The sequence below is a fragment of the Rhodamnia argentea genome, chromosome 8 (assembly GCF_020921035.1).
Source record: "Rhodamnia argentea isolate NSW1041297 chromosome 8, ASM2092103v1, whole genome shotgun sequence".
In the NCBI taxonomy this organism is placed as follows: Eukaryota; Viridiplantae; Streptophyta; class Magnoliopsida; order Myrtales; family Myrtaceae; genus Rhodamnia; species Rhodamnia argentea.
The window spans coordinates 22,579,180-22,591,281 of record NC_063157.1 but is presented as its reverse complement, the minus strand read 5'-3'; the positions used below and the strand labels follow the sequence as shown (position 1 = coordinate 22,591,281).

Below are 12,102 nucleotides of genomic sequence, written 5' to 3'. Positions count from 1 at the left end.
GGTAACAAATCAACAAATATTATATTATTTTTTAAATTTTTTCTAGTGTGAGAGATTTCGGGATGTCACATCACATGACAGGCGATGCATGATAAAATCAATTAATCAAAAGTGAAATTCACAATACCCGTAAAGACGATGAGGCAAGTGAGATTTATAAATAATAAAAAAAAACCCTCCCAAATCGATTTTGGCGCTGAAAGGGCCAGAAAGAATCCTTGCGTGGAAGAGCAAATGTATACACACACCCCAATAGAGAACTTCTGGCCCATCCCCCCACCACTTCCAATTGCCGCACACACTTGGTCCCACATCACTTGTTATTTCTTCTTTTGGTACTATTTTTAGTGCTTCCTCCATCTTGTTTAAGGGATGCAATGACTTAAATGATCGTTTTTTTTTTTTTTGGTAAAGTAAGATATGTATTGACTTTTCAAAAGCGCAATATACAAGAGAAATGGCCGAACACAAAAATTTCGTACCTATGGAAACACCAACATGTGTCCACGAGTGCAAAGGTGTACAGCCAAAGCAAAAAACAACCCGATTAAGGGCGCAGCGGCCAACTAAGACAAGGGCCACGGAAGATACAACAGCGAAGGCCTAGAAGAAGAAAACAACCAACTTAAATGATCGTTGAATTTTAGGTTAATGTATAATGTGATTATTTAATGTGGTCCACGAACTTTATCCAGCTGTGTAATGTGTGGTCCTTGAACTTTTAGTTTGTTCAACGTGACCCATGAACTTTTGATGTATATTCAATTCAATTCATGCACTTTATAAAAAAAATATATATATTTTTTCATAAAGTACATGGACTAAATTTGAACGAGTGCCAAAAGTCTATGGATTATATTAAATATATTAAAAGTTTGGAGATCACATTGCATATTGAGGTAAACTTCGAAGATCAAATTGAAAGTTTAGAGACCACATTATATACTAGATTAAAGTTGTTCGAAGACTATTCTTGTCATTATTCTTTTTAAGGTGCTTCAGGAATAATCGGGGAAATTTCAAAAAAGTGCCTCAAATGCCCTCATTTTCTCAAATAAGGGCATGAAGTGGATTTTATTTCAAATAAGAACCTAAAGTGCCCTCATTGTCTCAAAGAAGGACATGAAGTACACATCATTTCAAATAAGGGCCTGAAGTAACTCTATTAATCTCAAAAAAGGGCATGAGTTACTTATTTAGGGGCATTTTGGTAATTTACTATTTTATTTTATTTTTCCTTTTTCCTATTTTTTAGGATATTCTGAAAAAAAAAATTGAAAAAAAGCAAAGAACACGGGTGGGTGGTGGGGCGGTGGCTATGGCCAAGAAGAGAAAGGCTTAAAGTTCGTCCTAGTGGATAGAGCTAGAGGAAGTAAGTCAGCATGTTATTTGAAGTAAGCCGAAGGTGTTGGTACTTGAGAACTTTGCCGACATTGTCATCGATGCCACCTTAACCCCCTAAAAGTGAAGATGGGTATTTTACAAATAGGGGGTAATTGGTTCACACCTGACTATGATAGCCCTCTCGATACCTTGAGCTTACGGAATGAGCCGAAGTGAAGGAGGGATTGTACCATAGCTTGCTTCGAGTTCACTACCTTTCTTTTAAATGCTTTGGCAATTGTAGATTAATGCCACTTCATGGTGACACGAAGGTGTTGAGTGCAAAAGCTATGGCTCTTAGGAACTTGTTTCTCTCGATCAAGAGAGGTTTATCCTTTGCCCTAATGTTGGCCTCGGGGTTGTCGGAGCCTCGGCGAGGGTCGGCAACCCTGCACACCAGCAAGCAAGGCCTTGCTGGGTCTCGCTTGAGCAGGGAGAGAGCCGAGACTCTCTCCCAAATCCGGGTGAGGGTCGGCCATCGGTTGGGACCGGAACGAGGTGAGCCGGCCCTCGCCCTTGGTAGGACGATTGTCGGCACCTGGCCATAGTCGCCGCCCCATCGATGGTGGGATGGTGGCCACCACAAGCGAGAGGTCCTCCCGCATGTGTTCTCTCTCTCTCTCTCTCTCTCTCTCTCTCTCTCTCTTAACTTTAAATTTTCTTTTTTTAATCTAATTTAACGAAAAATTAGATTAAACTTATATTTTTACAAAAATGCCCTTGATCGGCTGGAAAATTTGATCGACCCATCGGCCGGTGAGGTTAAGCCATTATTTGAAATAACCATAGCCATTTTAGGTCATTCTTTGAGACAATAATGACATTTCAGATCTTTATTTAAAATAAAGTCCATTTCACATCTTTATTCGAGAAAGTGAAAACACTTGAGGCTTTGTTTTTAAATTTTTTCGAAATAATCAAGATCACATTACACAGGTATGGCCGATGCTGCATCGACGATGCGGCGTGGTGGACCGGAGCTGACTCTCCCACCCACCACCACCACCACCATTAGCCTTTTTTTCTTCCCCGACTACTCTCACGCCGCAGTTCTCCCATCTCACTCACCCTCGCCGTCCATTTTCACCAGTTCCCCTACAAAAGGATGGACTTGAAACGACTGTCGCCCGGCCAAAGTAACAGCCGGTGACATTACCGGGACCCCAACTCTCTCCCACGCGCGCGTACAAGTACGCGAATACCACGTACGCCGCACTCGCATTTCGTTTTTCTTTCAATATTGTAATACCGTTTCTCTCTGTCTCTCTCGCGCTGCGCGGAAAATTAAAAACCCTAATTTCCTCCCCGTTTCCCCGCTCTCTCTCTCCTCCGCTCTCTTCGTGACCTTCCCAGAAGTCGAAGCCAAGACCGCCGAGGCAATAAGGCTTCAGCAAGTCGCCCCCTCGCGCCTTCCCATGGCGACGTCCCAGAGTGAGAGGAGCCCGTACGAGTCCTCGGGCGGCGCTGGAGGCAAGTTCAGGAAGAAACCCTACCGGAGGCACCAGGCGACGCCGTACGACCGCCCCCCGACCTCGCTCAGGAATGCGGGCGTCGTCCCCGGCGGCGGGGGGAATGGCTGGCTGAGGAAGATCGTCGATCCGGCCCAGAGGCTCATCGCCGCCGGTGCTCATCGGCTCTTCTCCTCCGTCTTCAGGAAACGCCTCACACAACCTCCTCCTCCACCACGGCAGCCGCCAGGTAGGCCGTCTTTGCTTCTGCTCTTTGAAGTTGCTCTTTTTTGGGCTCTATTGTCGTACTTTGGTCTTCTTTCCGCGGTTATTAGCCGACCGAATCCTTGTTCTGTAATTCGACTTGTTCGCTGGTTTCGCCCTTGTGAAGCTTGTTTTTTGGCTTCGGTTCTTCTCTGTGCAGAATTTCCCGTAAGTAGTTTCCTGCAATGGTTTTTCTTTTGTTCTATCTGGCTTCCTGATTACGAGTTATCAGTAATGCAAGGAAGTAGGGTTTTGAGTACTGCAGTGGTGTTGCTTTTGGTTAGTTAGTCGTGATTATCATTATGGACGAAATTGTTAAAGTGGAAGATTTCATGGGGTTCTCACCGCCTGGTACTGTAGTTAGGATGCTATACGCTCTGCAACTCAGTGTCTTTTGCGACTTTATTTCCTTTTGGCTATTAGGGGTTGATGGAAGCTCAAACCAAATGAATCTTTACATTGAGGGATTTTGGCAATAATCCTGTACAATTTAATTGGCCTCATTTTATATGTCATATTTTCATATTACTGAGTATGCTCTTTTTGGTAAATATGAACTGAAACCATTAAAAGGGAGTTCTTTGTGACGCAAAATTGTGTCTTTTTTTGCACTTCTTGTCTATATGCTGATCAAGAGCTATTTCTTTACGGTTTTGCTAGTTGTTGCTGGGGAGAAAGTCTGTTCTTATTTGTTTATGCTGTCTTGTGGATATGCAAAGTACCATGTTTACACTTTACGTGATGCTAGATGGTGCGAAAAGCATTGTAGAATGACTTGGATATATATGGGGCACTATAGTGGGAAATTGTCATTCAACCAAGATCTGCAGTTATTTTCTATTTTTGTCAAAAAATTCATGAATAAATTTCTTCACTTTTTGAAGATATTCACATGCTTTAAGTTTGTGTTGGTATGCCTTAGTTCATCTCTTTCTGAAGTTTAAGCATTCTGAAATTTTTCTTACATTTGTTTTAAATTGTGTGGTTTTATCAGAGGCAGATCGAGATGAAAGGGACAAGCAACAGGAGACAGTCCTTCTAGTAAGATGAATACCTATTATCTTCATCTTGCGATTGCTTTTTATTGTTTTCTTTCAATTATGTGTGTTCCTATAGTGACATTATTCCGTGGAATTTTCATTTTGCTCTCTCGATTTTTCTTGGTGAAGGTGTTGCTCAAGATTTTAGTTTGGTAGGTTGTAGTTAATTTCCAAAGAAAAGGCCACTGAAAGTATGTTTTGCTGAGACAGAGCTGGGGTACTGCTGTCTTCGGGGAGAAAGACTGTTAGTAGAGACGAGTATTGGTCTGCTGACTCTACTTGCTCATTGTTTTAAGGCTTGAGTCTCGTGTAAGGACATACTTCTTGGATGCGCTTTAAAATTAGGCACAGAAGAGGAATGATTTCAGTTCAATTTCAAGGAAAGGTGTTTTTATTATGGTACAGTGTGCTATAATTCCATTAAATGTAGCAAAAAGTGCAAGTATCAGAAATTGGCATGCTGAATGGAAAGTTAAGAATACTGAATCAAGTATCAAGGACACCTGTGGCTTGGAATTGGTGTGGAACTGGAAGATCTTTCTCAATGAAGATGGTTCAGTGTGAAATTTATTGAGCTGAGCTAGAGCTATTTCCTTGCCTATGTCACTTTTTAATAAAAACATATGATCTTTTCCCTTTAGGTGAGTAGGAGGCTAATTTTTGGGATGAGGTAAGACAATTGTGGCTGTTGTGTTTCTTTTTTCAGTGTTCAGGTCCTTATGAGATTTAACATTGGGATGACAAAAGAGATGTATGTGACTGCCTAGTTCCTTGAAGTTGTTCGCTTGAATTCAACATTAATGTTGGTAGCATACTGTAGCTGTCATTTCTAAAGATCAAGAAGAGATATAGCACTTGGAATATATGGAAATAATAACCTGAGAGATTAGCTCAGAGTTTGCTGGCATAGTTGGAGCGTGATCCTAAGTTTCGTGTACAATTGCAATTTTCTTTGTAGTACTTTCATTCTGAGGCTTAGGATTGGCGTAGTTGTCAAAGGCCAACATTTTCCAGGTACTAGATTAACATCAGGTCTCATTAATCCTACTTATATAGCACTCAATATTGATAGAAGTAACCGTGGTGGACATCTGGTAACACCGTTGGCAACCGGAGCTTTGATCTGGTTCTCTTGATTCTCCCTTGTGTTGGATAAGAGGCATGATGCTTCAGTCCACCAGCCAAATGAAGTTATCGGGTTTAGAGCTTGTTTTTTTTTTTTTTGTGGCTCTGCCTATGTCTAAGGTTATGGAATGTATTTGATAGAATTTAAATTTTATAGGGACGGTGCTGTAATCTATCTTCTATTTGATCTTTGATGTACTCTATTCTGTGTGTAGGGCACCTCAAGAGAGCAAGAAGTGGCCATCAGTGAAGTTCAGCAACCAGCTTCTACTTCTGAGGGAGGCTGTTTTACTGAGCTGGAGAAAATTTTAAAGCAGAAAACCTTTACCAGGCAAGCAATTGTAGAAATGATAGATATTTTCAGCTTGTTGCGTAATTTTTTCGAGTTTGTCTTTTGGTTGTCATTTGTGATTAAATATGAATTTGTTATTAAACTATAGAGAGGACTTATGCAGGAATGTTACACTTAATGATTTAGCCTTTTTTATGGCCTTCTTTGTTTTACATACTGCCCCTATGATATAGTCATTTTTCGTATTTTAGTATGGTGTCATTTTGTGATGACTGAATTGTGGACTGTTTGAATGCATACAACTGAAGCATACTCACAAAGGCACCTTTTGCAGCCATGATGGGGCTGCACACACCATACCAAACTCCTATTGTGTGTCGTGGTGGATCATTACTGGACTATCTGTTGGTACTATTCTAGTGTTCCATAAACCAGTGCACCTTTTGATCCATCCTGAGGTCTATTGCGTGTATTAAATACGTACCTATTTGGTGGGATGAATATGTTTGCCACAGTTTTGCCTCTAAATTAGTCTTCTTTTTTTTGTCAGTTATACTTTAATGTTAGCAGAGATACAGTTCTTGATTCATTAAGTGATTTCTCTAGCTAATCTTTTTTTATTGTGAAATTTGCGATTGACTACGCAGATCGGAGATTGATCAGTTGACAGCATTACTCCATGCTAGAACTGCTGATATACACGTTGCAGATGAAGGGAGGAAGTCAGAAGATTTACCGTTGAAGTCAATCAATGTGAAAGAAGAAGTATCAGACATTATTGGACAAGACAATGGCAGTGAAAACCAGCTTACCAAAACTCATGTCAGTTCAAACGGAAATTTCTTTGAAAATGAATTAAACTGATCTGTACTTTTGATGTTGTAGGAGTATTTAATGGCATAGTTCTTAAGTGGGCATGTATTTTTTTAGGTCCTTGACGAGGATGTTGCATCGCCGGCAGAGCTTGCAAAGGCCTACATGGGCAGCAGGCCTTCAAAAGTGGCCCCGTCTATTCCGGGAACTCGCATTCAGACAATCAGAGAAGATTCGACAATGTTTACTTACTCGCAGCATGCTTTGAAATCCCCAGTTATGTCACTTGTCCCCAGGTCCTCGCCTCGTTTAGGGGCTCTTGAAAATGGATATATGACACCAAGATCCCGTGGCAGGTCTGCAATATACAGCATGGCACGGACTCCATATTCCAGAGTTCTCCCTACTCCTCCTCCCAAGGTCCTTATTTTGGCATAGAACTTCTATTATGTGGGAACTTTTGACATTGTCTAACTTATATTATTTTCCAGAGTGTTGAGCCTGTAACTGATGGCTATAGGGGACCTTCGTCATCACAAGCATGGGAGCATGGCAGAGTTTCTGGATCTAATGTACTCATCATTCTGATTGTCAAATTTTATTCATCAACTGGACTGTAGATTGCTATTATTTCTTACGCTTATTTTCTTGAATGCAGGCTTTGAAACGAAGAAGTTCAATCTTTGAGAATGATATAGGCTCTGTCGGTCCCATACGAAGAATTCGCCAAAAACCAAATCTTTTATCTCAAAGGAACTGGAGTTTGCCAGTCTGTGGAGCTGGAGTTACTCAAGTTTCTGATCACCCTTCCTCAAGTGGAAAGCTGCTTTCTTTGGGTGAAAAGAGCAACTTTACTGATCAGTCAGTTGACAATGAGGACAGTGATATTCCTGTCAGAAGCATGGCCTCTACTTCTTCCAAGTCTAGTGTAATGGCTTCCAAAATACTGCAGCAACTTGATAAAATAGTGTCGCCACCCAAAGAGAGAGCATCTGATCTCAAGGTAGCCAGTGCAAGTGAAAAATTACCTTCAAAGTTGTCTCCATCAAAATTATGTGGACAGGCTCTTAAGAGTCTTGAGCATATTGATTCGTCCAAATTCCTAGAGATTGTTCGAGATAGCAATAAATTAGATGATTCAGCTGGAAGCTTGTTGCGTGATGGCAGAGAGGCTAACTCGCAGAAGCCAGATAAAGTTGAGCAGAATGGTCCATCCAATCTTTCTTTTTCCAACATTCCTGCCATGAATGGTTTGGATGGTACAGTTTTGAGTAAGAAGAAAGCTGTTGTTGGCCCTGTTAAATCTGCAGATTCCAATTCGACGAATTTTCTGGCCCATTCGGCATCACAACAGAACCGAGCATTCAAAATGAGTGCACATGAGGTGAAAATTGTGCTTTTTTTTGGATGTTCCCTTTGCTAAATTTTCTATATTTTCCTTTCGTCCTCTTTGAAGTCTTCATATAATCTTCTATTAAGTATAGCCTTCTTAGATTCTAGTATATAGCACTCATGCTCATCCTTTAGTGGAGCAACATTACAACATTTTTTGAAAAAAGGAACTGTTTTGTGATAAGTAATCTACATTTTGGATAAACGGTCTGGCAAGGCAGAGATTGCTAGTTCTCTCTCCATCTAACAGATGTACAATTATAGAGTTAAGATCTCTGTTCTGTAGTTAAGCTTTTAATCTTCAGCTCATTTTTTAGGGGTTCCCTTTGGTGCCTTATAAGGGAATTTGTTTTGATTTTTGAGGCAACAATGTCTTATATCTCATTACTAAGGTTGGGGAGATAGGCGGACTTGCTGTTCCTTTTTCATTGTGTCTATACAACCTTTTGTTGATGTCTCTGTTAACTTTATTTAGGGATTCTTGTTTGTAGGATTTCTTCGATTTGGATGATGATGGTCATTCCAATGAGATGCCAAGTTGCACTTTGGTTGAAGGGAGAGAGAAGCTAGAGACAGCGGTGGATTCCAAGCAAGCTGCTGCTGAAGCGATCAAAGTCAAGAAGTCTATGTCTATTTCTGAAGTAAATCCCCCTGCACCTGTTTTGAAGGAGAAAAGTGATGTGGGAACTAATGATTTGTTGAGTTCGGGCGGAAAGAGTGCCGATCTCATCTTTCGAAATGTGCCTGTGGTCAGTACAGCTGTCCAATCGGATGTACAAGCTACTCAGACGACCTCAAAGTTTGATAAAACTGGTTCAGAGAGTCAGTCAAATACTGTTTCACCCGTCTTTGGTTTGGCTTCATCTAATGAACAGAATGCTGTGCCTACCACATTTGGCTTTGGCCTCAGTAATGGATCTGTCATGGAAGCTAATAAGGTTCCCCAGTTTCCTTTCACTTCTTCCTCTTCATTTGGTGGATCAACTCCAAAGTTTGGTATCCCATCCGATGCAAACTCAGAGAGCTCAAGCAGGTCAGTGCACATGTCATTACCAGCAATAAGTTTCTTCTTAATCATTTGACTGTCTAATCCATCAACTTTTATCGTGGTCTTAGCTTTTGTTAATTTTTTAGAAGAAGTTTAGTAAAATAGTCGGGGCTTTATGCTGATGGCTATTTAATATTGACTCCTGCTGTGAACATGGTGTTTCGTGAAATTTTAGGTTCCTTGCATCAAGCCATGGGAGTGTGTATTTCTCTGCAGTTATGCATGGGCGATATACTTGACACGGCTGATGCCAAATGGGACCTGTAATATAAAATGCTGGTGTTTTCATCAAGAATGCCTTTTTTGGTTATTGGAACTGCTGTCGTTAATGAATTTGCTTCTAGTATGACATGATGGAAAGTTTAGAGATTTGAAGAAGTATAGTCATTTTACCTCCTCCAGTTTACTGGCTGGTAACAGTGGCTACTGCTTGAGGCCTGAAAGTGAGTAGGTTGTTTTTGTGCGAGTTTTGGTTATTTCTTGGTTTTCTCTGTAAATATTGGGCAAGGTGATTGTGTTTGACAGCATGCTGCACGATTTTCTGTTTCTTCAGCACTTCGTGATTTAAGTTTTTGCTTTTTATTGGATAAACTTTAGTTTTCTTCCTTTTCTCCACTCAATGTTCATTTTGAGAAATCTCATCATGTATGGATATTTCAAGGGCAAATATGATGATCTTGGTTAAGATTGTGCAACCTGTATTCAGAACAGGATAAGTAGAATGTTTACTGTTTGTTCAATTTGCTGCCTGCAGCTTTTTAAGTGTTGCTGCTGGCTCAACTGTTCCTGCCAAAGTTCCTGAATTCAATAAAACTAATGATGAGAAAGATTTGAAGGGTGGAGTGGTATCTGCTACACCTGAGCCTACTTCTCTGGAATCCGGGGCAATATCATCAGCTTCAGCTGCATTCCCATTTGGCATTCCTCTTGAGTCTATTACCTCTAGCCAGTCAGTCTCATCTATATCGGGGGAGTTAAATGCCACTGTAACTCAAAAGCCATCCAGCGGCCTCCCTTTCACTACTACTACTAATGGCGTCAGTATTGCCGTCCAAACGTCAAACAGTGGCACCACTGCTAGTCTATCTATGTCAACATCAGCGCCCTTCTTTCCAGCTTCTTCAATCTTCAAATTCGGATCCTCTGTGGTGACTTCAGATTCGCTAGTGGCGCCTACTGCATCCTTTCCTCTGGGAGAAGCCAAGACCAAGGTGGACACTGACTCTGGAAATGTCACCAGCAATTTTTTTTCGGGTCCATCTTCTGCAAATGCCACCACTGGAAGCGGCATCTTCGGGTTTAGTGCACCAGCTTCTACATCAACTGAGACAAAAAAACAGGTTTCTTCGTTATTTGATGCTGCCAATGGTTCTCCACAACTGCCAGCATCTGCCTCTGGGACTGCAGTACCAGCCTTGACTCAGAGTGCCTCAGTTCAATCTGGATCATCTGCGGCATCTTTTTCATATGGATTGTCTGGGAATACTGAAAGCTCTTTGTTTGGTTCATCTTCTGGACCGAAACTGTTCTCTGGGGCATCATTTGGGATGAGTTCTGCTTCCTCTTCAGTCGCAAATTCTGTCAGTACGGGTAGCAGCACTTCTTCAAATGCATTTAGTTCTTGGCAGTCGTTGGCATCTCCCATATTTGGCAGCACTTCCTCATCAGCATCTCAATCGACCAGTTTTTCTTTCAGTTCACCAGCAGCTTCTAGCAGTCACATATTTGGAACAGCAGGTTCCACATCTGCTTCAAGCAGCAGTCCTATTTTTGGAGCAACCAGCGTGACAACTACTTCTAATGGTACCCCAATTTTCGGGACAAGCAGCAATTTGTCTGCTTCCACTGGGGCCCCTCTTTTCGGATCAACCAATGCCTCAACTGTTTCCCCTCTATTTGGATCAACCAGTGCCTCTCCTATTTTTGGATCAACTGGCGCTTCATCTGCTTCAACTTTCTCGTTCACATCTGCTGCTTCTAGCACTCCTTCAATGCCTCTTTTTGGGAATTCTAATCCTGTGCTCCCCTTTGGTTCGGTACCCTCAGGCAATAATGATCAGATGAATGCGGAGGATAGCATGGCTGAGGACACAGTTGTGGCAACTACTCCCTCAGTTTCTGTGTTTGGCCAGCAACCGATCTCACCACAACCCTCGACTTCATTCATGTTCAATTCACAGTCTTCAACGGCGGCTAACCCTTACCAATTTGGAAGTCAACAGAACTTGGCCACCCCACCGAATCCCTCCCCATTTCAGGCTTCTGGCAGTTTCGATCAAGGTGGAGGGAGCTTCTCACTTGGAACCGGTGGTGACAAGTCTGGTCGTAAAATGATAAGAGTTAAGCATAACAGGTCTAGGAGGAAATAGGAGAAATTTTGCTTCGGCGCAGCTGGTAGATTGATGTTCGGGACCTTGGTTATTTGTGATGGGTTGGCAATGGCTGGAGATAATAATTTGGTTGGAGGAACTGGATGTTCCTTGTGATAAGGTAACTCTTGGTCGCAGTGATGGTCAACGAAGCCTCACCAGGTTTCGCCCTTGTTCTCTATTTTTTTCCTTTCAAATCTTCTCCTTATGCATTTTCCTTTCTTTTCTTTTCTTTTTCCTCTTTTTCTGCGACGTAAGTTGTCACAATTTTGTATCTGACATTGTAGCGAATTTGTGGACCTCTTCTTGTACTAGTATGTGTACTAGCCTCATGGTCGTAGGTGGAGATTGTCTGCCCCTCCTCTTCTACTGTGCACTCCTGATATGTGTAACATAAAGGAAATCATATTTGTCAGCTTAAGAAAGCCGCCGGTTAGGTGGTTCGTCTCTCTTTATTTTTTTTTTCCTGTGTCATGTAATGATGGAATGCAATAGTGGTGTGATTTTGTTTTTCGGCCCAGTGGGTTTGTCTAGATTTGGCTAAACTGGCCTGACTTGCAGAAGAAAACAAAGAAAAGGTGGGCAAAACCTTTTTTTTGATTGGTTTATACTCTTTGCAACTGGGTCTAATGGATCTTCCGTGGAAACTGTCGGATGTGTATACCCATCAACCTTCTGCAGCGAAGCTTTGTCTGCAATGCCCTAAAAAACTGGTGGGGGAAAAGCACTCCCAACTTTCGAACGATGATTCGCTCTCAAAATGTGGCCGGCACACGCTGGTCCGGTCTCTGCAACGGAGAAGTTGAGACTCCTGGTTACGAGAGCATGTCCTACTCCCCTGTGACATCTGTAAATTTCTCCATTTCCTAATATTGCTCAGGAGATCAAATGCACTCCATGAATTATTTGATAACCTTCGACAAATTAT

The 12,102-nt window shown here is 41.7% G+C and overlaps 1 protein-coding gene across 4 annotated transcripts; it reads left to right on the top strand.

Annotated features, from left to right (window-relative positions):
- Positions 1–2,639: 2,639 nt before the first annotated feature.
- Positions 2,640–11,627, top strand: LOC115755690 (nuclear pore complex protein NUP1). 4 transcript variants are annotated; one of them, XM_048283662.1, is made up of 10 exons: positions 2,640–3,081; positions 4,081–4,136; positions 5,476–5,591; positions 6,200–6,374; positions 6,483–6,785; positions 6,857–6,937; positions 7,024–7,749; positions 8,249–8,790; positions 9,560–10,395; positions 10,543–11,627. In XM_048283662.1, the coding sequence occupies exons 1-10, from the start codon at positions 2,799–2,801 to the stop codon at positions 11,172–11,174; spliced, it is 3,750 nt and encodes a 1,249-aa protein (XP_048139619.1). In that variant the 5' UTR covers positions 2,640–2,798; the 3' UTR covers positions 11,175–11,627. The 4 variants fall into 4 exon arrangements, with proteins under 4 accessions (XP_048139619.1, XP_048139618.1, XP_030551035.1 ...); XM_048283661.1 differs by having other exon boundaries at positions 4,090–4,131; positions 5,474–5,591; positions 9,560–11,627; XM_030695175.2 differs by having other exon boundaries at positions 4,090–4,136; positions 9,560–11,627.
- Positions 11,628–12,102: the final 475 nt, after the last annotated feature.

What these genes read in the sequence shown, in the direction of transcription:
- LOC115755690 (XM_048283660.1), top strand. Translation starts at nt 2,799, where the DNA reads ATGGCGACGTCCCAGAGTGAGAGGAGCCCGTACGAGTCCTCGGGCGGC. An exon ending in TCCACCACGGCAGCCGCCAG is followed by an intron (nt 3,082 to 4,080) that starts GTAGGCCGTCTT and finishes TAAATTGTGTGG; the next exon opens with TTTTATCAGAGGCAGATCGA. An exon ending in AAGCAGAAAACCTTTACCAG is followed by an intron (nt 5,592 to 6,199) that starts GCAAGCAATTGT and finishes TTGACTACGCAG; the next exon opens with ATCGGAGATTGATCAGTTGA.